Source organism: Caretta caretta, chromosome 6 (assembly GCF_965140235.1).
Source record: "Caretta caretta isolate rCarCar2 chromosome 6, rCarCar1.hap1, whole genome shotgun sequence".
Classification (NCBI taxonomy): Eukaryota; Metazoa; Chordata; order Testudines; family Cheloniidae; genus Caretta; species Caretta caretta.
In genome coordinates this window covers 63,055,286-63,081,230 of record NC_134211.1, presented here as the reverse complement: position 1 = coordinate 63,081,230, position 25,945 = coordinate 63,055,286, and the positions used below count along the sequence as shown (strand labels likewise).

Sequence of the window (25,945 nt, the reverse complement as noted above, 5' to 3'; positions counted from 1 at the left end):
TCTGAATGAGTGAGTGAAGAAGGTGATACTTATGGCAGAAAGTGAGTGTTACCTTGCTCACTCAGACATGCTCCATCAGTGGTTGCTCTGGTTGTGCTTGGTATTACCATGACAGATGATGATCTCTGAGAGTTGACTTTAGGTGTCTTGTTACTGGTGATGGCCTTCATCTCTCTGAGGGATATTTGTTGGTTCTACCTGGTTATACTAATAACACTTCCTGCAAGAGGATGCCACCTCTGAGAACTACTCTGTGAAGAAAAGTTGTGAGGGAGTATAAGTGATGGGGGGGAAGGGAGGAGGAGAAAGCAGTCTTAAAATGAGCCAAAACCTGTACTGATTGAATACCTCCGTTTCATATTAGGGAAGTGACACCTCTTCACTGAGTATAAGTGACTAAAGTTTTATGTTCCTATTACTTGGTGGCTCACACAGGGGAAGAATAAAAAGCCCCATGAGCATATATTGTCATCTCTTCATTGGGGAGAGACTTTTGTCTTCTCTTCTAGCTACAGAGAAGGTGACATGATAAAAAACAAGTGAGGGAAATTCAGAATGGCCATACTCTTTCCTCTCACCCCCGACAGCAGCAATGATAACCTCAAAAAATCCTCTTTAAGATTTCCTTTCTGAAATGTGACTCTAAAACACTGGTTTCAGAGGAACAGTCGTGTTAGTCTGTATTCGCAAAAAGAAAAGGAGTACTTGTGGCACCTTAGAGACTAACCAATTTATTTGAGCATGAGCTTTCGTGAGCTACAGCTCACTTCATCAGATGTTTCTAACCAATTTATTTGAGCATGAGCTTTCGTGAGCTACAGCTCACTTCATCAGATGTTTCCACGGTAAACATCTGATGAAGTGAGCTGTAGCTCACGAAAGCTCATGCTCAAATAAATTGGTTAGTCTCTAAGGTGCCACAAGTACTCCTTTTCTTTTTTCTAAAACATTGATATCTCTCACTAACTCTAGGGCAAATGTAACAGTATACAAGTAAAAACAGATCCCCCCCCCCCCCCCCCGACTGCCAGTCCTGCAAACTCACTCCAGAGTTTGTGAGGCAAGTTGTGTTTTTTTTTTTTCCACGATATCCCTGTCACCTGTAGTAAAGGTTCTAGGGTGCTCCGCTGTCTCAGTGGATTTGCACAGGTGTAAGTGTTTGGAATTTAGTGAACAACGTAGTTGAGATGCGATTGTATTCCAACTTGTGCATTACTCTTTTCATTGTGTCAGCTTTTCAGGATTAAAAACAGTGACAACTTTTATTTTTAGTCACTAAATAAAATAGCTAAGAATCTGATCTATTTAGTAAGAAGATGCTATTCTTATAGTCACTTTTCAAAGTTGAAATGAACTTCAGATGGTGGATTTCTCAGTTCCTTTGTCCAGACTCAGCAGATAATTAAGTGGGCGTTAAAAGCTACCCAAATTCCCACCGAGATCTATTCTGAGAGCTACTTAATAGTTAAGCATCACTTGGTGAGCAGATATTTGGTAGGCTCACGCTGATGGTGGGTTGACTTGGTACAGTGAAGTTGGAGGCAATCCCTACCGCATTGTTAATTTCACTTAAAAGAATTGCCAGTCTAATGGATGTAATTTGTGAGAAGTAGGCTTGAATGTATAGTTGAGGCTGCAAGGAGTGCCACACAGCTTCTCTAGATCCATTCACTTACCTAGCTATGGTTTGTACCCCGTTATGTTCGTTTGCCCCCTCTTAAGCCCCTGTGTATAGCAAAAAATGCGGTCCTGTCTGAAGTCTGCAAATGCATTTTCCTCACTTTCCCATATGCCCCCAAACCAAATGTAATACAGGTTTGTGGACCAAACAGTATGCAATATTCGATTCAGAAAGCCTACTTGGCATCTGCTTCTACAGGACTGAATTACTATTTCTAAATCTGGTGGCTATTGCAATTTGGCTAGATCTACTCCTGCTGGCTAAATGTTTAAAGTTTGTGGGGGAGGGAGCTGTGTTTTGAAAACTATTTTAAAACAAATGTTCCATCTCCTAGCGCACAGAGGGTTTAATGTTTGTCCAACTCCTTTGAATACATTCATGGCTGCAGCTTCTCTTGCTGTATTTGGTAGTCCATTTTACCAATTAATTATCTTTTGCATATGTAAAACATGTCAACGTGTTGTGTATGTGATGGCTACTATTTTGTTTTGTATTGCAAATGTATCCTTGTGGGACTGGGCATTGGGGGCACCTTATGGTACAAGTTCAGATGGTACAAGGGAAAATTCTAATCTCCCAATATCAAAGTTTTAAAAAAAGACTTGTACCTATTTTGTTCAGCCCAACAATCTAAGTCTGAGAAGCAAGAGCTCTTTTATTTTGAATTAGAAACTTTCAATATGCATTTATGAGCTTTCTTCAGGGGGCAGCCATAATACTGAAAATTGAGATTATTGGGAGACCTGTTAATCACCAGGTAGTTAAGATTGTAACTAGCTTTGCACTATAAACTAGACCACCTGAAGTGTGTGTGTGTGTGTGTGTGTGTGTCTGTGTGTGCACGCGCACGTGCTTTTCTACCAGAAGAAACTTTTAACTGGGGAAAGTTTTTTGGGTGATTCGTCAGATTATTAGCACTAAAGATGTGCTATGTACTTCACAACTGATGGAGAAAGACACTATCCCTGCCCCAAAACCTGAAAGTGACAATTATGACAGTTTTTGAAAAACCAAACATTTTTACCTTTTTGCCACATCATAACTTTAAAATAGTTTAGACCCAGAAATTCCAAACCTTGGTTTATTGTACTTTCCCCTCTTTCCCCTCTCCCCCCGATGTAGCCTTTTAGTGTCTTGGGAAGGTTCTAGTAGGTTAGGAGTTGCCCAGTAAGTTTGGGCCAAGGCTATGCAAATCTTTAGGAGCTTATATCATCCACATATTGAGCACTATTTAGAAAGTTGACAATTGAATCAAAAAGTATGCAAGATTTTAGATGTCACTACCTACACCTGCTATGATGTACGTCTCAGATGCTTCCTTAACCATCAGACCCTCTTCTTCACCCTTCCCTATGTGAGTCTTCTATTAAATTTCTCTTCTTACCATGTATGCTCCTGTCCTTCCCCATCGAACTTTCTATATACAGTTATCAAACATGGTCCCCATTCTGCTATAAAGCACCAACTCCCTTCTACCATCTCTACCTTTACCTCTTCTTCCCCCTCCCCCCACCCCCAATTTACTCCCCAACCACCTGCTGCTTGGCTTCGTGGAATAGTACAGGGAGTGTGCAGTGTAATCTAATTAAATCACCCTTGTAGTGGGGAGTTGGAGAGCAAGGAGTCCGATGCAGGCATGTCCTGGCAGGAAGACAGAAAACAAAATGTCAGGTAATTGGTGACAGAAAACAAAATGTCAGGTAATAGGACTTTTGAAAAATGCCTATAGTTTCTTCAAGGAAATCCAGCTCTGACCACTGAGAGGAAAAATTTGGGCCCATTTTAAGTACATTAATAGGTTCTTCTTGACTCTAACTAAAGAGCAAGCATCTGTTCAGTTTTACAGTATATGTCATGAAACAAGACATGCTTAAACCTTTGTGGAATGCAGATTCCCTTCCATGGGGAGTGACTCACTTTTATAAAAGCCTTAGGAAGAGAACTATATCTGAAAATATGATGCATTAAAACCTATGAGTCAACTTCCTCTGAAAATGTTACATCTGTACGCACATGCCTGTTAGCTACTGAAGGTGGACAGATCATCTGGTGGGGACTCCCCCAAACCCATGAACCAAAAGATCCATCTCAGATGTTGTGGTAGGAGTCATTAAATCCCTTTAAACCAGACACAGAGCAAACAAAACGATTTTCCCCATCCATAGAGTGAATATGCATTTGGAAGCACAAAGGAACCCAAGCCTCAAACCAAGTTTCTATTATCCTGGGCACCTGTGGGAGACAACGATCTTGGTTTTCCTATAAAGAAGAATCTTTAGGGTCTGGGGACACACAACACTCACTTTTGTCTTGGACACGTGACCAAGAGCTGACATAAGTACACTGGTTGTGATCTGCGTGCTGGGTGAGGCTATGGACTTCTACCATGTAAGAATTTTAGGCAGTCGTGTCACATGGAATATAAACTTTGCCTACTTAGCAGTATTTGTAGGTGACATGTTTGAGATTGGCTAACTCTTATCTTATGCTTTTTCATAATAACTTAATATTAAAGTAGTCTTTTATTTAAGATGCCTGGAGCTGATTGTCCCCACTAGCAGTCAACACAAACATTACCTGATGTGCTGTAAAGATGGAAACTGTAAATGGAAGCTGGAATGAGCGAATGGTCTGATCATCTACTTGTGGATAAAGAGCTGCAGCCTCCATCCTCCACCAACATGATAGCAAAAAGGGATTAGCCCACAATAGTTAGGGCACCGGATGAACCAAAAGATCTGAGTGCTGGCAGGGTTAGTCAAAAATGCAAATAGCCCAACCCTACAACAACAGTGGGTTGTTTTTTTTAACAATTGTAATCACCTGTGTCTTAGAATTTGTCCCCATGCAGGGAATTCTATCTGCTGCACGTGGTGGGAGGGAGGAGAATAAAATCTCTGTCAATTAAGCAACCCGCACTAGCCTCTATCTCCAGACACCTTTCTAAACTCAGCACTTTTGATAGCTTGTCATTCAAGCTTTGAGTCAAATTTGCTTGGGAATGGGTGCTTTGAATGTTTTTCTGCAGAAATGGGGCAGAGAGAGACTTTATTCAGATGTGTAAAATTGTTTATATGGCAGCATAATGAAAATGACGACACCTGGAGCAAAGATCATTCTGCAGAATTTCCTCTTCTCTTTAAAATTCTGATAACCTACACTGGAAGATCACATATGTATTTTAAAAAGTGAAACACAGTTGATGCTCTTATGTAAACTTTAAATCTCAGGCAGCCTGCCTGACTTGTTCTCTCTCCCCTTTCCTAGTTCACTGCTCCGCTATGGTGGAAATCTGTCCCTTCAAAGTGCCATGAGTGTCCGATTCAACAGCAATGGTACCCAGCTGCTGGCACTGCGTCGGCGTCTTCCACCAGTGCTCTACGATATCCACTCCCGACTGCCTGTCTTCCAGTTTGACAACCAAGGTTACTTCAACTCCTGTACCATGAAGAGCTGCTGTTTTGCAGGCGACCGTGACCAGGTAACGGGCAAGTGGTGCCCTCCCAAGCTCATGTGCTAATTACTCTGTGCAAAAGTAGAGGCTTTCATGAGCATTTGAAAACCACTTTAAGAGCCTTCTCTGATTTGGGGGATATTACTGAATCCAGAACACACGGGGAGGTGGGTGGCCTTAAAATTGTGTAGTATTGCAACAGGAAGAAATTAAGTGAAAACTAATGCACACCAAGGTGTATGGTAAATTCTACATCTGAATAAAGTAATCTAAAATTAGAAAATTAGCTCTCTGAAAGGCCCATTTGATCAGTTTTCAGACCTGTGTATTAGACAATATTGTCTAGGTCAGAAAAATAAACTTACTTTCATTTAATTATTATTATTTAAAGCCAGGAGAAACAGGCCTGTAAAATCAAACATTGTGGGGCATTTAAAATTCTTCTTGCTCAACTTACATGTCAAATTTATTATTTTACAAGTAAAAACAAATTTTTACAACTACTGGAACCATAAAACCTGCCCAGCATGTGAGATTTCCCCTGATATCAATAATAAAGATTCTGGAATCAGAACATATGTTTCCTATGCAGGAGATAGAATAGAGTCTCTTGTAATTATAAGGGCTCAGGCATGAAAACATATTTTTGTTACTGAAGTAAGTGGATGTGCCTAAGAAGCACAGGGAGTAGGTATGTTTGTGCATTTCCAATCAGAGTCACAGAAGCAGTACTGAAGGCAATCTAAAAATTAGAGGAGTTTGCCCCAAGGAAACTTAAAAAGGGCAAAGAAATATATTGCAGAAGCAAATTAACCCTTTTTGGAAGCATGCCACTACTTATGGGTCCATAATGGAACAAACCTAAACATGACAGTAGTCTTTTTCCTCTAGAGGTCAGAGTAGAACTACATGAGCTCTGTAGAAGACGTTTGCCTTCTCTCTGACTCAGGGCCCAGATCGACCTTTAGCTTTTTAAACTTCATTACTTTATGGGAAGAGTGTGGGCATTCTTCACTGGGCCTGTTCTTTTGCCTTTTGAAAAACCCGACAGACAGGTTATCTGGTTCAGTTAGGAAGCTGGTGTATAAGCGTTACATACAATATGGAATCTCTGAGCAATGGGGGATGCACTTCCTGATGAAACTTAGAGCAGGGAAGGAAAGAGGGAAGCTGAGACATAATATGGAACATCATCAAGAGACCATTGGGGCAGTCTTCCAAAATGGCAAACTTTTTTAGGGTGTTCACTGGAAACCTTTCACTGGTGGCAAAACAAGTACATGTAAGGAAGATGTACATGTAGGAAGATGGGAGGAAGGGTTTGGAAATATGCTCAATGCTCAATTTGTGAGTGTCGCTTAAGATAGGCTTTCTCTGGCTGCAGCTCTCATTTCTTGTCTCCTGGTATGTGCTAAGCAGACTATGTATTATTCAGTCCTCCATTTTAATTTTATGTTCAAGACATCTTAAGGAAGTAACTCAAGATTTAATATTTTACATTGGATCTAGTGATAATACTTTATATTCTATTCTAATTTTCAATTAAAAATATGGAGTTTTATATAAAAGTTGAGACCACCTGACAGAGTTGTATTTGATTTAAAAGTTATACTCCTAAATGGAAAACATGTGGTTACCAAAGGCATACCTCAATAGGGCGTGGGATGGGGGCAGAAGTGAAAGTAAGCTGGTACACCCCGGTACAGCATACCGGCACTGGCTTTCCCAGACGGCAATTTAAAGCCCTGGGGTAGCAGCAGCGGGGCTCCGGTGGGGATTTAAAGGGCCCCGGAGCTCCAGCCACCGCTACCGCCCCGGCCCTTTAAATCCCCTCCGGAGCCCTGCTGCCGAAGCCCTAGGGTAGTGGCGGTGAGGCTCCGGAGGGGATTTAAAGGGCCGGGGCAGTAGCGGCGGCTGGAGCCCTTTAAATCCCAGACGGAGCCCGGCCGCCGCTACCCCAGGGCTCGGGCAGCAGGGCTCAGGGGGATTTAAAGGTCTGGGGGCTCCAGCAACTGCTACCACAGCGGAGCCCCAGGCCCTTTAAAGCTCTGCCAGAGCCCCAGGGTAGCAGTGGCAGCCGGGAGTCCCCAGGACTCCTCAGTGATTTAAAGGGCCCCGGGCTCCACTGCAGTAGCGGCAGCTGGAGCCCTGGGCCCTTTAAATCGCCCCCGAACCCCAGGGCTCTGCAGCTGGTAGCTCAGGGGTGATTTAAAGGGCCCAGGGCTCCCAGCTGCCACTACCTCAGCTGGAGCCCCAGGCCCAAGATTTAAAGGGCCTGGGGATTTAAGGCCACGCCTCTTCCGGCTGAGGCCATGCCCCCTGCTCAGGACTCCGGCGTACTGGTAAGTCCTTTAACTTACTTTCACCCTTGGATGGGGGTTGTGTTGAAAGGGCTGTACTTGAGAAATGAGTGCTATCCACTAAACTAGTGCAATACAGCAATGCACAGACAATCCAGGATGTTTTTGGAGAGTGTTGAGGACAATTTCCTGGTACATGTGCTGGAGGAACCAACTAGGGGCTGTGCTCCTCTTGACCTGCTGCTTACAAACAGGGAAGAATTGGTAGGGGAAGAAGAAGTGGGTGGCAACCTAGGCAGCAGTGACAATGAGAAGGTTGAGTTCAGGATCCTGACAAAAGGAAGAAAGGAGAGGGAGGAAGGGATAGGTCAGTGGTTTGAGCATTGGCCTGCTGAACCCAGGGTTGTGAGTTCAATCTTTGAGGGGGCCATTTAGAGATCTGGGGCAAAAATTGGGGTTTGGTCCTGCTTTGTGCAGGGGGTTGGGCTAGATGACCGCCTGAGGTCTCTTCCAACCCTAATATTCTATGATTAATTTTATTTCGTCTTTGGGAGCTGGGACAGGAAAGAGACTATCTTAAGGGGGTCTCAAAGATGAAGCATGAGGTACAGAACAAGTCATAAATATATTAGCAAGTGATCATGCAAAACCAGGAGGAGGAGGAAAAGTAAATTTCCTGGATAGCAAATTTATTGCATGTTTAGAGTTGGGGGAAGAGGTAGATTTCCATGTCTTTGTCCCCCCCTTTATATTATTCGCTAGTTAGCTTAGTTTTACTGATATATTAGGCTGATAGCTGAATATAAAGGTTAATTCCCACTAGAGAGTATAAAATACACTTTTCATTGTACAGCAAAAGTCCTAAATAACCAACATTGCTAAGAATGTAGTTTTTGTTAACAGAACTTGTAGATGATTCTTTGTCCAGACAGTGATGAAGATTGAAACTGTTAGCGAGTTTTATGGCCATCAGTCTCTACAGGTGTTCTTGTGTTTTATGTCTTTATAGGGTTTTGTGCTCTGGAATCACCCCCCTTCCCCCCCCCCCCCCCGATAGACTCTGTTAACCGTCCCATGGAACAGGGATAGAAAATGCTTTAATATTTGTCATTGAGAATGGGAACCTGCTGTAAGTGATTTGCATGCAGGCAAATGGTATTAAAGCAAACCTGCTGCTAGTAAAATAGAAGCCTAATGTCGATGAGTTAGTATCATTGTTCTCTGAAGCTGTAAAAAGTAGAAATGTTCATTCTTTAGCCTCACTATGAAATTGCTGAACTAAAAATCATACAAAATATAAACTGAATCTCAATCATTAATGAAATTGAGAGAAATGTTATAAAAGTGCTTCAGGTTTGCATTCCTACTGGACTTACAGATATTTTGGGCACATAGGCTGTGACAAGAACATATCCCTTTTGTTGGGTACAGGTTAGCTAGCCGTGCTTCTTTCTATGTCCTTGGTAACAGGCCTTTGTGTTCCTATGAAAGCATCTGAATCATTCAAGTCTGAACACTAACATAACCGTTATCCTTATGAACCTGTTGAAATAATAAACAGAATATGAAAGATTTTTCCCAGAAATGCCAGACCCTCAATTCAGTTTGCACCAAATATCTGCATTCTTTTTAGTTTTTTTTTTTTTTAATCAATCCATAATGAATTTCTATTTGTTTGGATTATAACTGATGATGATATTAGGGCCAGATTCTGCTACCCTTACTCATGTTGAGTGGTATATTACTCTTCTGCAAATACCTAGGTTCTTATGATGACTAAAGTCTGACTGAAAACTTTTATTATTTGGATCCACACAAAATTCTGCCCTTGTCCTAGTTATTAAATATGAATATACTGTTCATGTGCCACTTACTAAGAAGCCTCGCCTCCTTCCTTTTACAGGAGCTCTGATCTTGATCAGTGAATAAACAAGATATAGTTTCTTGTTTGCCTTAATTAGGAGCTCAACTCAGCCCAGCCTAGCTGCTCACACACCCATAGAAGAAAATAAGGGGTGTGGGGAAGGCAGACTGAATTGGCCCAGCTTTGGCCTTAGTTACACCAATGCACCCTATCAACTTTAGAGGGACTGCCTGGGTTTAAATGAAGAGCACAATTTGTCCAAGTACATATACACTTAATGGAAGGCATTTGTATCTTCATGTTGGGCAGTGGTATAAAACCTGAAGATAGATAAACTTCCTGCTCATGATTCCCAGCTACAATATGTGGTGCAAATGAACAGAATGCCAATAACCAGCTTTTATTTCACACTATATATATTTTGAACCACTCCGGGGCCTGTGGTAGTAAAATACAGCTGGTTGTTGCTTGCTTCAATAAAAGGGTTAATTTGTATCCTGTGAATAGAACAAAAAGTGTCTTGAATCTATGGCATGCCCTCAGACATTACATCACCACTCAGCCTCTTCTGTTGACATTACACTGGAGGGGAGTTTCAGGAATGCACCACTTGCTGCACTGCAGACTGTTCAAGCTCCCTATAAAAAATTACAGCTTTCATTACGTTTAACTCTGCACACTAAACTCTGGTGATGGATAATATGATTTGTGCCCATCAACTAATCAAACGATCAGCACTGCTTTCTCCCAAACAGGATTAGTTATATGGTTGCTAAGCCCCATAAATGGGGGGGGAAGGGTGTTGCCGTGGTATAGAAATCTAACTTTTGTTTTACTATCCTGCATTCGTTCTAGTTAAAAGGACATTTTTGAGGCAGTGGTACTTATCAGTGTCTAATTCTTTAAAAATTAAAGGGGGGCTTTTCCTCTCTAAAGAGTACATGTATGCTTTTCCTGTGCAAAAGGATGCCGGAGTATGAATGATAGCTCATGGCAACTAATTTCTCTTGCAGTGTCAGGTCTTGAAATGTAAAGGACTCATGTGCAAATATGTTTTTGGGGGGTTTTGGACAAGCTTACATAAAAAGGAATTTAGCGTCTTACTATATTTTACAGAGATAAAATTGGTGTCTGTCAGTTAGCTTGCTGAATGGCTGGTCATCTTTGATTTTTTTTTTTTTAAAGAACGCAGTTGGAACTGAGCTTTGTATATAGAAGCTGAAGAAACCCAATTCCATAGCCAAACATCACTTTCAGTGTTTGTCTCCCCTTCCCCTCCTCCCATCCCATCCCAAAAGAGACTTCATGGGATCTGAGTTGCAGCAGAAGTGATAGAGAACACCCCCCTTTGATTCTGCTGACTCCCCCTCATCTCCCCCCAACCCTCCTGCCCTGTACATTTCTTCTCCCTCATTTCCTGAAGACCTTAGTAGGAGAGCCTTAGTCCTCGGGACATTGAGGTTAGCACAAAAGGAGCTGTACTCCTTCACTCCTTTCAGGCTCTGCAGGCAAGGAGCCCTGATTTCATGCACTTTCAGAGGTTTGCAGAATTGGGGCTCCTTTTATGTGCACTTTAGGAACAGTGTCAGGACTTCTCTCTTCAGAATGATGGGTATGGTCTGGTCTATGCTTTTTAAAAAAAAAATAAATTACCTGTTGCTAACAAAATAGGGGCCAGCAGATGGGTGCAGCTGAACTGGTACTGAATGCTGTTTAACTGCAAGTGTAGACAAGGACAAACTGTGTTCAGAACCAAGCTTAAAATATGCTCTTTTCTAAATGGATAGTGATAAGAAGGCTAGGAATTTTGTATTCTCATAATTAATAGAACTTTCTATTCAATAGGTTCAAAAGAGCTGGAAAAGCATGCAGGATGCCTGCAGCTATAGCAATGTTCAGAAATAGTCTACATCTACCCCTCTTCCTTTCCGCATGCATAGAAACTTCTTCTTTGTTTTCTTTGGGACGTAGTGGGAATATTTTCCTTGCTGCAGAAATATGCAATCATAGACTTTCAGTTACTTCTCCTGGTGATTTAAAAATTCAGTTTTACTATGCAGTAGAGTTTGCAAAATATTGATTGATAGGTTTTGATGACAGTTTTGTATGAGCGGTCTTTAAAATTGCCCCTTGGACGCTCAGTTGCTTTTAAGATTGGGGTGTGTGTGGGGGGTGGGAGTAGTGGTTTGATTTGAATTTTCAGTGCAGTTCTTTAGTCTCTGTTACACAGCCATCTGGCTTTTCTTGTCCAGTCAGTACAGTTCATTAGACCAGCATGTCTCTTCCGGGACAACAATCAATCAATTACTGCAGAGAAAGCCTTTGGGGATCTCTGTAAGTTGATCAGTACATGGTTAACAGTAGCTGATGACTGTTTCCTTCTCCAACAGCTGTAATTGGACAAACAGTGTATGCTGTGTAAACATTTATGTAAATGTTATAAATGGAGAAGATTCTTCTCTTCCCTTGATTTGCTTCTTGTGGATGAGGGGTGGTTTTAAGTCCTGTTTATGCAACAGTTTGAGCCATGTTAAGTAATTTAAAGAACCAGCCTGGAAAACAGTTTCAGGTTAATAGAATTGTGCTGGTTAGGGTGAAAAAGGATAACTTTTTTGTTTTACGCCACTGTTTTTGTTATTACCATAACACTTAGGAGCCCCAGTGTTCTGGGCACTGTACAAACACGGAACAAAAACGTGGTTCATGTCCTAAAAGTTTACAATCTAAGTATGAAACAAGACAACAGATGGATACAGACAGATCGAGGGGGTACAAGGACACAATAAGACTATATTGGCCAGCATTCTGAGTAGTGGGTCTTGTGCACCAGCAGCCTAATCATAGTCAAATTTGTGTGTTGAAAATCTCTCTCAATCCTCTTGGTCACACTACATAGGCCTGAATGATTTTCAGTATGTCTTGTGCCTTGTCCACACCTGTGGCACAGCCATGTTAAGGGAATTGGTTTTCAACATTAACCAAACTTAAAAACAATTTTAGGACACAAGGCAAACTTATACAGTAGATTGGGGGCATTTAGATTGTGAATTTAGAAAGGCAGAATAGCTGTGTTGCATAAATCCTATATATCTTATTCATAAAGGACAGGGTCTTGCTTTCTAAAGTGAGTCTTGGAAGGCAAAACTCCCCACAGAAGTGTCATCAGACTTGTATTCTTTTTAGTCTTAACCAAAATAAAATTCATGACTAAGTTATATACTTTTTACATAGAATGGCTTGGTTTCCTTTTGTTTGATCTTCCAGAGGGAAAGGTAGATTTGATATCTGTACTCAGGGAAAGAGATGGTGAAGCTGGGAAAAAGGCACTTGCTACCTCAGGAATGCAAATAAGTTTAAGTAGCAAATGTACAAATGTTTGCTTGACTGGGGACGGAAACTTGTATAAATCCCTGAAGAAATGAGCAGGTATGGAATGGAAAGCTTCAGACTTTCTCAGTGTCACAACTTTGGCATTTAAATGGTGCCTCTAGAAACAAGATGCCTTGTATGACCATTGATATGAACCTTCTTTTCTGCCTGATTAAAAACTTTTTTTGATACATATAGTTACCAAGGCTTTTAAAACATAGCAAAAATTGTGACGGCTGAAGGTTAAGGATTTAGCAGGAAGCCATAGCACTACCTACAAATGCTAAACTAATGAGCCACCATTATCCAGGCAGGAATAGACGTTACAAGAGTCCTTTCATAGAAAGGAGAACAGGTAGTTAGTAAGGATGGGCTGGAAATTTTGCAGACAACAATAAGAAATTCAGTTGATCAGATGAGATCTTAAAATTGGCAATAATGTGAATAGGGAAAAAATGATTGTCTGTTATAGATTAAACAGAGGCAGGTCATTCAGGAAGAATTGAACTGAAAGCTTGCCCCACTTCAACAATTGCCTGATAGAGAGGCCAAGACTAAGTGGCTTATGGTGTTCCTATGTTGATGTCCAGTCCTGGAATGGAAAAACTAACAATTAACAATGCCACAGTAATAGTCCAATGATGTTATCTAGTCTGTCTCATCCACCAGTTTCCTCTGTAGTCTCTCAATTTGTTTCCTATTTTATCTACTCTGTTTTGGATGCACCTATTGTTATAGTATCTAAACACTGTACTAAGTAAACAGCTGTGGTTTTTAGACGTTTAATGGATAAATAATATTTCTGTCATCGCACATTGGAACCTATACAAGGTGTCATTTAACAATTACAACCCATTCTTGATTGGGACCATATCCGGAAAGAATTCTTTCCTGAACCCCCACTTCTGGCCTTCAAAGAACCCCCCAGCCTCTCCAAGCTCATCAGAAGAAGCAAACTCTCCCCAAATCAGAACACACCAGCTGAAAGCTGCACCAGATCTCATCAGAGCAACGGATGCAAAACCTATAAACATATCTTTACTGCTTCGATGATCAACCCCCACAACACACCTTTCAAGATGCAAGGGTCCTACATGTGCCTATCATAACATGTGGTGTACCTCACCCAGTGCACTAAATGTCCCAATAACAACTATGTGAGTGAAACCAGACAATCACTGAGCTCTCAAATGAACTCACACAGGAAAATGATAAAAAAAAACAAAAATACCATATCCCCTGTGGGTGAACGCTTTTCATAGAGTGATCATGCTCTGATAGTTCTTATTCTCAAAGGAAACCTGCTCAACACCTTCAAAAGACAAGCCTGGGAGCTTAAATTCATGACTTTGCTAGACTCTCTTTATTAAAAAAGATAATGGACGGAGAGACACTGGATATATGGCTTATAATAGCAATTTATAACCCCTACTAACAACCCCTTCCCTAGTTGCGTCCCCCCACCTTTATTTCCCCCATGACTGGAGGGGTCTTAATGGCCTTGAAATGTGTGTTTAACTACTTATGCTAAACAATCTGTTCCACCTTGTATTTGGGCAGGTCTACATTACAAACTTGCATTGGCACTGCTGTAGAGCATCTTTACCAGAAGCGCTAAGCCGATGGGAGAGGATTAATAACTCCATCGCAACGAGAGGTGGTAGTTCTCCTGTCAACATAGCTCTGTCTACGTGGGGGGGTTAAGGTCAGTATAACTATGTCGCTCATGGCGGTGGATTTTTCACACCCCTGAATGACGTAGTTATACCAAAGTAAGTGTGTAGTGTAGTGTAGACCTGGCCTTTAGCTATGATCTGGCCTTTAGCTATGACACTAAATACATTTCCCAGACCTGAAGAAGATCTCTCTGTAAGCTTGAAAGCTTGTCTCTTTCACCAACATAAGTTGGTCCAACAAAAGACATTACTTCACCCACCTTGTCTTTCAAATATCCTGGGACCAACATGGGTACAACACCACTGAGTACAGCATTTCTATTCATAAGTTTTTCTAATTCTAACACATGCTTCTAGGAATAATTTCCACCTGCCTCTCTCCATACTTTTGATTGGGTATACTAACTCCCCACTGAGCTAGGGTAAGAAGGTGTTAATAGTCTGCCCTGGATACAGGTACTTAAATCAGCTCTACTCCACAAGCCAGGTCCTTCGGCTGGAGATAGTAATAGGAAGGGATCAGTCAGGAGGAGGGAGGCCTCAGAAGTGGCTGCCCTGATGAGGAAAACTCATACTGAGAGGCTTAAAGGGAGCTGGGTTCACAGGCTTGGGGACTACAGCCAGGCATGGAGACAACAGTCTTGTGTGTGGAAGGAAGGGCTTGGTCAGCAAACTGTTTGGTCTGGTCTTGTCTTGTCTTCTAGGGAAAGAGGGGAGCCTAGACATGAACTGTTTTTCCTGTCAGGCTGTGGTATTTTGCTAATAGTTTTGCACTTTTTTTATTATTATTATTTTATTTTATTTTTATTAATTTGGAGGCATTTCCCCCAACTTCTTCCATAGACGTGTCCTTATTTTTGTCTCAGATGTGTCAGTGGGCATTCTGTGTTAGCAGTACTGAAAACAGGTCCTTGATAAATAACAAATTCTCTTGTTGCTTGCACATGTGCATATTTTCTACACCCAAGAAATGTGGAATTAATACAATAATTCCAGTGGAATTGTAAAGTAGATGTCAGTCAGTTAATATTTTTCATATGGAGACTATCTCCCTTGTTATCCATTTGAATTTGCCCTGTAGTTCTCATATCTTAGGACTGATTTAATATGATGGAAGGCCTAATGGCAACTACAGATTTGTATTTTACTTTTTAAGAGCAAAGTGGGGGTTGAGATGGATATAGAGTTCCACTTATTGGAACAGACTTAAGTGACCCTTCCTTACACACATACTTTGCATTAATCAATATAGCAGTATAACAGAATAAGCGTTTCATGGAGGTAAGAGAGAGTGGAATTCTCTCGTTCTTCATATAGGAAATATAGATTGAAAGATGCTGAGAGCTTTCCAACAGGCAACAATAGGAAAATAAAAACTTGAAGGCAGTAGGGTTCTAGAATGTGCTAATATTTGTTGTGCAACTGCAGCAGCAACAACAGATCAGATCTCAACTTGTGTGTATCGCCTGTGGTAATTTCCTTTGGGAGACTTAAGTGGGGTGGAGGGAATGGGAGGAGCTGCAGTGGACCAAAAGGGGAACACACAAGTCTAGAAGTAACTCTTCCAAAGTGATAGTCATAGCACAAAATGCTTGGAATTAACATACTTAACAGCTCTGAGAATGAATCTATGCATTCTTCAGCAGCAGATATTAGTTTTCTTCCTTCTAAGGCAACTTCTGAATCGGCAATTTGTTGTCATCTGGAAGTCTTTTCCCCTTGTTGTTGCTAACAGCATAGATAGAGGTTGATCCTTCATAAGAACGTCTATACTGGGTCAGACCAATGGTCAGTCTAGCCTAGTATCCTGTCTTTCAGGACAATGGCCGATGTCTGGTGCTTCAGAGGGAATGAACAGAACTGGTAATCATCAAGTGATCCATTCCCTGTCGCTCATTTCCAGCTTCTGGCAAACATCCTTGCCCATTCTGGCTAATAACCTTTGATGGACCTTATCCTCCATGAACTTATCAAGTTCTTTTTTGAACCCTGTTATGGTTTTGGCCTTCACAACATCCTCTGGCAAAGAGTTCCACAGGTTGACTCTGTGTTGTGTGAAGAAATACTTCCTTTTGCTTGTTTTAAACCTGCTGCCTGTTCATTTCATTTGGTGACCTCTCGTTCTTGTGTTGTGAGGAGTAAATACACTTCCTTACTTACTTTTTCCACACCAGTCATGATTTTATATACCTCTATCCTATTCCCCCTTAGTCATCTCTTTTCCAAGCTGAAAGTCCCAGTCTTATTAATCTTTCCTCATATGGAAGCTATTCCATACACCTCATCATTTTTATTGCCCTTTTCTGTAACTTTCCAATTCCAATATATCCTTTTTGAGATGTGGGGGACCAAATCTGCACACAGTATTCAAGTTATGGGCTTACCATGGATTTATATAGAGACCATATGATTTTTTTCTGTCTTATTATCTATCCCTTTCCTTAGGATTCCCTTTAAAAGAATGAAATACTCAATTATGTGCTGATACTTAGGAAATGCTTTTCCGTTAATGGCACATGTGAACTTTCTGCATGTTAATATCTACGGTAGTGATCAGCTACTGCAGCAAAAATGCAGACAATGAAGCAGGTGTTTTTAACATTGGTGGAGGCTTCTCCTCCAAAGATCTGAGCATGTGAGCTCTTCCCTCCGTGTCTGGCCTGATTCAAAAGTCACCGCTATTTCACCAATCCTCTATTTGGGGGCCCACCATTTATCCTTTCAGTATTTCCTAACACCCTTGTGAGTCCATCACTGCGGGCTTACCTCCATGAGCCTCATCAGTGTTACTCTGCAAATCAGCTGGTAGAAGATACTCTGTTAGTCTTGCACATTCCATTGCAACCTAAGATCAATGGACCATATATAAAGTGGAGTCTAAGCTGACATAACATTGCTTATATGGCTCCTTCAATGGATGCCTTTCTTTAAACCAGCTTAGTGGCTTTCTGCCATTTACCAACATATAACCATGGTGCTGTGTACTCCATGGCAACAACATTTTAAATTCTACAGCAGTATTAATTCATTCTATTATGAAATACACTTCATTCCTATCCTCCAATACCACATGCAACTATGGTTCATTTAAATACTAATTGAAATAAAATTAATTATTTTCAAAAATGGATGTCTAAGCAATCCTGGACAGGTGGCCCATTTACATGCCCCAGGCTTTGGATCCAATGCTCTTGTACAGACAGCGCAGATTAGAACCTTCTTTCCTCTCTGAATGTGCCAGGGACATGGGGAGGTTGTAGATGGCTTCAGCAGCTCATCTTCCTCTTTTCAGTTGCTGCTTTGTTCTTCAGCCAGTGCAGCTCACATGCCTACACTCCTGGCTGCTCCCCAGTGCCGGACTGTAAACTGGACTCCTGTTCTGGTTCCCTGACCCCTGCTACGTGGCTCCATGCAACAGTGCAGGGAGCATGCTCTGTCATCCAGTTAACTGCTATTGTGAGGAAAGCCGGAAAACAAGAGACAACTACAGGGAGATCCTGGAAGGGCAGGGAGATGTGGGGTGGGAGGAATGTTGGCTACTGGCTTTTACAGCAGCAAAATGGCAAATTCTGTGATAGAAATGCTGAATTCTTGGTATCTTCTGAAAAGTGGCTTTTTATTCCTACCCAAAGTTCCAAACTCCCATCTCTGAGCTATTGGTTCAAGCTGTCTGCAGACTTGTGTAGGTGACTCTCTTCTTCAATTTACGCTACTAACAGCTTTTGATGGCTATCGCTAGGCACAACTCACTATTTAAAATGAAAATTGGGACTCTGGTACATCTGTCTGTGGCAAGAAGTGAATTCTGTGGCAAATTCTGCAGCCTCACTTCTGAATTTGGCCCACTGACTCTAAAGTGAGTTTAAGCTTGTGCAACTTCATTAATGGGCTAGGAGAGAGGAATGTAGTATGAAGTGAATGACTAGCAGAAAAGTTTAGGAGTAACTTAAAAAGTAGGAGAGGAGCTTTTAACTTCCTCTTCCAGCTCCTTGGCATGCAAGTTATGGCAAGTTAGAATCCCTAAAACTTGGACTACTAGACCTACGTACACTCACTTACTAAAGTGCAACTAACACCACCACGTACGTAGCCTCAGTTTTTCCCTTTGTTAAAAGAGTTTTTTGCTCCCAAACCAGACTCTTAGCATGGCTGCAGCCTGATGCATTTTGAAGTTTCCAGACAGGCTGTATACATCTGTTCTGTTCTTTACAAATGATTTTTCTTTTGATTTCTCTTTCCCTTTCCCCTTAAAAAAAAAAAATCTGAAACTAATTCTTTCTGGTTATTATCATAGACGTATCCTAGAATACCAGGGTTGAAAGGGACCTCAGGAGGTCATCTAGTCCAACCCCCTGCTCAAAGTAGGACCAATCCCCAATTTTTGCCCCAGATCCCAAATGGCCCCCTCAAGGATTGAGCTCACAACCCTGGGTTTAGCAGGCCAGTGCTCAAACCACTGAGCTATTCCTCCCCTCCGAAGTAATATATGTACTTCTTTTGTAGTACATATATTATCCAAAGCAAGACATGAGGTACTGGGTATGACAATGATTTTGGTAGAGGGGGAAACTTGGGGCATTATTGTTCAGCATCAGCTCTTTCCTGATAGAAGTGTTTAAATTTAGCTTTCTCTTAAACCATTTTCAGGGATATTTTTGTCATTTTATTTTCAAACGAGGGCTGTCTTTGCCCTGTGCTGAACAGTTTCTGTTTTGGTTACGTTCTGGGGTAACAAATGTTGACAAGATGGCAACCCTTTATATAATTTAAACAACTACAAAAACGACAACAAAACTTTCCATGTAGCCTTTTCCTGTCTAACAAATACCTTTTGCAGAACTGCTTTGTTTCTTGAACTGTTTTTGTTTGGGAGGCTGCCTGCGTAAACCCTAATTTATGTAGATCTGGCACAGTCACCTAGCCTGCTGTGGGCTAGCACTTACAAGCTATCATATGAAAGGGAACCGCTTATATTCCTGGCACCATTAGGTCATTTTGGCACTGGTAAGCTGCCTAAGTGCCTGAACATGTTGGCTTGTAGGAATTACTCTTTGAGAGTGCTTGGCACTGAAAGGAAGAGTCTCTAAGCAATACAGAACTAGTGCACACAAGTTTTGTAAAGCAACTGGTATTTGATCCATGCTCCTTCACATTAGTAAACAGGCAATTTGCATTTGTAGATGCTTACTCATACCCATATAGTTTTAAAATTGGAGCTGGGAGCAGAAAAGAATAGTTGCTTGCATTGTGTTTGTGGGGGCAATTCCAGAGGTCTGATGTTGCATTGTTGTGGCAGCACACATTTTACCTGTACAGCAACTAGCATATTATTTACAATTTTTACAAGGTTATGTGTTTCTCCATGTAGTTTGGCTTTATTTTTGTTTGTTAGTCCTGTGTTAAGATCACAGGACCTGTCTCTTCACAGCCTGCTATCACTCTGCCTGATGAGTTTTGTTTATCCCTGGAGAATGGAAATCAGTTAAACTCAAGCCGGATAAGCAGAGCTTATCTTCTGTCAGGGGTCAAGAAAAGGCTAAATTTTCTTTCTCTCTGTCACTCACAAAAAAAGTTTGATTTTGGGGGCTAAATTAATCAGATTTTCAGCAATTTAAATGATTCATAAGTCAGTAGACCCAACAGAGTTACTTTCAGTTTACATCAGGGTAACTGAGATCAGAATATGCCCCTTTGTCCTTAGTTTGCATACCCTGTTGTCCATCGTCTGAGATTAAGGTAAATGAGTCACCGAGCAGGTTGTTGGAAGATGTGGTAAGAGGTGGTTTTTGTGTCCCCTGGCAACTGGAAGGCAGTGAAATGTTCTCCTTTTCAAATGTCCCCTTGTCATTGTGACAATGTCACCCTTAGGATGCCACCTGATGTGCTGAGATACCACTGAGCCCGCCTGTTATGCCAGGCTGGGACCCTTTTTACCTGTTTTGCTGAACCAGGCTATTAAGCCTCCTCCAGCCAACACACAGGCAGGGCCACACCCAACTGCAAGATGAAACAGACACTGAGATCAGTTCAGTTCTGGGAAGGCTCAGCTTAAGGGACTTGCCCCAGCACTCAGGTGTCCACCTCCCCTTGGAGTGCAGATCCAAAGGTATATTATGAAATATGCCTCTTTCCTCAATGTGGAGGAAGGTATGCACAACTCCTTGCCCTCCTCCCCCAGTTAGAAATTACAGAAACAGGATTTAATAACAAAACAAATGTTATTAACTATAAAAGGCAGATTTAAAGTGGTAGCAAACAGAACAAAGCAGATTACTAAGCATATAAAACCAAACACTCAAACTAAGCTTATTTCACTAAAGAAATTGGTTACAAATAGTAATTTCTCACCCTAGATATTGTTGCAGGCAGATTACAGAAAGTCTTGAAAGACAGCTACACTGGTCTCCAGCTTGAAACCTCATTTAGTATTATTCGCAAGCTGGTTGTCCTTCCATCTGGGGCTCAACCCTTCTCCCCTCAGTTCAGTTCTTGCTTCCAGGTCTTTTCCAGTGTCTCTTAAGGTGGGGAGGCAGAGGAGAACCTCAGTGATGTCACTCCCCTGCCTTATATAGCTCTTTGTCTCCCAGTGGAAGATCACTGGCATTCCAAGGGGTGGGTCCAGTACCAGGTGACTCAGACCCATTTCTCTGCAGGGCTGTAGCCACCATTACTTGTAGGCTGTTCGGAGCGTCCACAGGAAGACTAAGTTCTTTCACAGTCCATTGTCTCTGCTAATGGCCCATTAGCCCTGTCTGGCTTTTCCATTGTTGCCCCTGAAGGGCTAATTGGGGTCGATGCCCAAAGTAACACATTTGAAATACAGATTCATAGTTAATATTCCTAACTTCAGATACAGAAATTATACATGCATACAAATTGGATAATCACATTCAGTAAATCATAACCTTTCCAATGATATCTCATATGAGCTATCTTGCATAATGTATATCTGTTATGTCTCATCCATATCATAAGCATATTTTCATAAAGTGACACATCAGAGTCATACTGCACCTTTGCACTATGCAAAGTAGGGAATACATAAAGTAATGTGCAATGTGCCTTTGTGTACAGGTGAGTTGCATCATACACGCATTTAACTTACGCGAATTCAACTGTACGCGCTCAGCAAAAAAAAAAAGAAAAATAACAAGATACGTGTAGATAGTGTGGGCGATTCAGCCCACCATTCCATTCAATGAGCGTATGCCCTGGAGTGAGCATGAGATGGGAGACGTGAATTTGCTGGTCCCTCAGTCGGTCTCAGTTCCCGCGTGCCTCTCATAGTGTGAGCATCTCGCCTTGCTGAGTGTGATTCTAGTGTTTAAAGATACTGTACACATTTTTCATACAACTTGGCCCCTAAATGCAAGCCAACTACTTCATCTGGTGCTCAACTGAAGAAACGGCGATCTGTTCCAACACTGGAGGAAAAACTGGCTGTGTTGGACTTATTGAGAGACGGTATGTCGGTCTCCAACGCGGCACGTAAATATGGCCACAACGAATCTAGCATCCATGCCATCAAAATTCAAGAAAGAAATTCGTCAAGCCGTGGCATCAAGTGCTCCAATAATTGCGAAGGTGACGAGCCAGGTGCATGATAAGACTTTAGTGAAGACTGAAAAGGCATTAAACTTATGGCTGGAAGACATGAACCGTAAACGTGTGCTTATCGATGGCAACACGTTGCGAGAAAAGGCTCTTAGCCTCTACACACTGTTCAAACCTCCAGCCGAAGAGGGATGGCATTCTGATGAGAAGGAATTCAAAGCCAGCCAAGGTTGGCTTAACAGTTTTAGGAACCGCTTCAACCTCAAAAACATGCAGACTACTGGTGAAGCTGCATCTGCCAATGAAGAGGCAGCAAAAGCCTACCCCGAACAATTAAAGAAAATCATAGAAGAAAAGGGCTAGCTTCCGGAACAAGCTTTTAATGCTGATGAGACTGGGCTCTTCTGGAAAAAAATGCCCAACTGCACTTACACTTCGAAATCAGAAAGACAGGCCCCTGGCTTCAAAACAGCTAAAGACCTTGTGACTGTTTTGTGGCAATGCGTCTGGGCATTTAATAAAGCCAGGCTTGCTCTACAGGGCTGCAAATCCCCGGGCCCTAAAAGGCAAGAACAAAAATCTCCTGCCTGTGTTCTGGCAATCAAATAAAAAGGCTTGGGTGACGGCAGCATTATTTCTGGATTGGTTCCACAAGTGTTTCATTCCGGAGCTCAAGTGGTACCTCGAAGAGAAAGGTCTTGACTTTAAAGTGTTGCTGATCATAGAGAATGTTCCTGGCCACCCTGCAGCACTCTGGTTTGTGCATAATGACGTTGAAGTAGTCTTTCTTCCCCCCCCCCCAGTACCACCTCCAACCTCTCGATCAAGGTGTGATTCGCTGTTTCAGGGCCACGTACACGAGGCTTACGTTCTCACAGATACGTAGCACTATGGATGCTAATCCTAATCTTAATGTGATGGAGTGTATACAGTACTGTACTTTATGGGCAATTTAAGGGATTTTCAAGGGTAATTTTGACTATACATGATTTTCGCCTTATGCACTGACTTTAGAAGCTAACCGCTGTGTAAGATGCGACTCCCCTGTAAAGCATTTGTTCATCCATTATAGGCTGCTGAAAGGAGGGGCTGTTTGTAACCTTCTCCCCAGCAAAACTATAAACCAAAAAAAAGTACAGTATTGTGATAAACTCATATTTGCAGCATTGCCTGAAATTTAAGAAGAGAGAACTAGATTTGGTCATTTTCCCTCTAGTGACTAATAGCAAGATGATTCTTGGCAACAGTGATTTGACTTTTCATGATAATCTTCATAAAGGCATCAGTGGTGCAGGTGGTGGTGGTGGTTGAATATATGGCACATCCTAGATGCTGGTGGTGTCTGAGGATGAACAATTTTGAGTTTAGGAAAAGGTGAGAGCTCAAAGTTCGGGTGGTTGGGTCTGGGATTTTGGTCTACATCCATCTCTGCTTTGGAGGCTAGACTCCGTAGCAGACCAAAAATAAAACATGGACAGCAGACGCTTGCTTCGAACTCTCGTCCTTTTGTGTCCAGAGTTCTGCGATTCCTAGTTGGGGCAGCAGCCTGTCCAGACACAAAGAGAAGTAAAACTTTTGAAGTTCTAAAAGTCATGACCAAACAGCTGGAATTCTCTCAATTCACTTTTAAGAAAGAGAACCTAATTCAAGTGATGCCTCACCTGTAATTTGCTTTATTTATTTTTATTTCTAATAGTACATCCTCTCTGGCTCTGACGACTTCAACTTATACATGTGGAGAATTCCTCCGGATCCAGAAGCAGGTAAGCTTGTATGGGGAATCTGACAAATACTAGTGTTAAATATTAGGTACCTCTCAAAATATCACACAATATCCTACTGTATTATAGATTGAGGCCACAAGGGACCCTCATATACTCTATTCTAGCCTGACCTTTTGCATAATGTAGGCCCTAGAACTTCACCCAGTCTCTCTGTTGCATTGAGTTGTGCTTAATCTAGAACATATCTTTTTAGAAAGACGTTGACTCTTGATTTAAAGATGTCAAGTGTTTGGAGAATCTACCACTTCCTTTGAACTGCTTCAGTTATTAACCCTCACTGTTGAAAATGTGTACCTTATTTATATAGAATACAACTAAGTATGACATATTTTGCTGGGGGCAGGGATCAGCATTCACTCCCACTCCCTGTCAGTACTTGGCTCAAGTTGGGGAAGCTAATGATCCAACCTGCGGACCAAATTCGGTGATGAATCCTGGTCACGTGCCACGTGAGGCACTTTGCACATATGCTAATAAGAAGATGCCTTCCTGTGCTACAGGTACATAGTAATGCAGCAGATAACTTGCCTTAAAAGTAAATTGCCAAGTTTTTATTTTATTCTTAAAAGCTGTTCAGGTACAGTGAATTATGAGAGCTAGGGAGAGTAGATCATAAAAGGCTCAGCAAACTGGAGAACTTTGGAGAAAATGAGGCCTCTTAATTTTGGACTGGTTATTAAACTTGATTCTATATAATAATCTACTTTATTGGGATACAAAACTTATGACTATGTTTAGACCATAGAAATTCAAAGATATTAACGTCTCTTTACCAGGATTATATGGATTTGCCCTGCCTTTTCCTTTGACTTAACTCTTTTCCTCTGACTCTCTCATCCTTTCTCTAGGAGATCCCTCTCCTCATTTTCCTGTGTAACTTTTTGGTTTAAAACAGCTATTTGAAATTAGTAAGAGAAAATATGTGTAGATTCTAAATTACACTTTTATATTCTAAAATAGGCCTGTTCATATACTCTTCCTTTACTTATCCGTCAGTTCCTGGATTCAGGATACTGCTTTTCTCTGGCAATGGATGCTGATGGCCCTAATATCTAGAGGATCCATCCCTCTGTTAGTTGTCTTCAGCTATTGGCTGTGAATCACACAATCTTGAACTTGGTGCTGAGCAGATGAGCACCTGTGTACAAGGACTGATACCTAGAGTTAGCACAAATTAACATGTCATGTTAGTCAACATTTTCCTGACCGGTTTCAGAGTAGCAGCGGTGTTAGTCTGTATCTGCAAAAAGAACAGGAGTACTTGTGGCAGCTTAGAGACTAACAAATTTATTTGGGCATAAGCTTTTGTGGGCTAAAACCTACTTCATTGGATGCACGCAGTGTTTCATGGTCTCTGTGTGTGTGCGTTTGGGTGCGTGTATATGTATATCTTCCTACTGTATTTTCCACTGCATGCATCCGAGGAAGTGGGTTTTAGTCCATGAAAGCTTATGCTCAGATAAATGTGTTTGTCTCTAAGCTGCCATAAGTACTCCTGTTCATTTTCCTGACCGTTCTTACTGTAACTTGAGGGTAGGAGTAGTATAAGCTTTCAACACTTCCGTTACAAAACTAATTGCTTAATGTCAAATGCAGTAATCAGAAAATCACGAGATAGAGTATGTATATCTTGATCTCCTGTAACTTGAGTGGTTCCCTTTTTGGAAGACTTTAGCTGAGCTCATACTCTTGCTGGTAAATCATTCCTATCTCATATAGGCATCACTTTATTTGCTGATATTATGCCACTCCCTTGAGGAGGCCCAATTTAACTGTCCTGTGCTGCTAATCTGTTTTTAAACCCTGATGCATGTTAATGTACCCATTGAACATTTCCAGAATTTGATCTGAGAATGACTCTTCAAGATTTTCATGAGTAATAATGGGGCCATTATACATCTTATGGATATTGGCTTCTGTGGTAATTAATTTGCCAGCCATCCAGTTCATCTAGGATGAACTGATCTGTAGTTATCTGTCTTCTTCACTCACTCCTTCTTCCAACCTAAGAGCGAGTGGGAGAATTCTCCAGAATTTATGTAGTCTTCTTTGTTGTGATAAAAGGCATTTTCTAAACTGGCAAGGCAGTTTTTTCAACCCAGTGAGTGGGGTTTGACTACAAAAATTACCAACATTTACTTTTATTTAATTTTAAAAAATCTCCTTCCACGGGCGTGCTGAGGCCTTTTTCACCTCACCCCACCTAAGCTAATACAGGAAATTCCCTCCTGCTCAGTTTCTGGCCTCCAATACAAGTCTTAAG

The 25,945-nt window shown here is 41.5% G+C and overlaps 1 protein-coding gene across 1 annotated transcript in view; it reads left to right on the top strand.

Annotated features, from left to right (window-relative positions):
* The window catches only part of DCAF5 (DDB1 and CUL4 associated factor 5), a 108,658-nt gene that overhangs the window by 61,350 nt on the left and 21,363 nt on the right, over nt 1-25,945 (top strand). The window contains exons 6-7 of the mRNA XM_048852276.2: nt 4,949-5,162; nt 23,595-23,661. Coding sequence (XP_048708233.1) covers nt 4,949-5,162; nt 23,595-23,661 — 281 coding nt within the window. The remainder of the gene's footprint in view (nt 1-4,948; nt 5,163-23,594; nt 23,662-25,945) is intronic.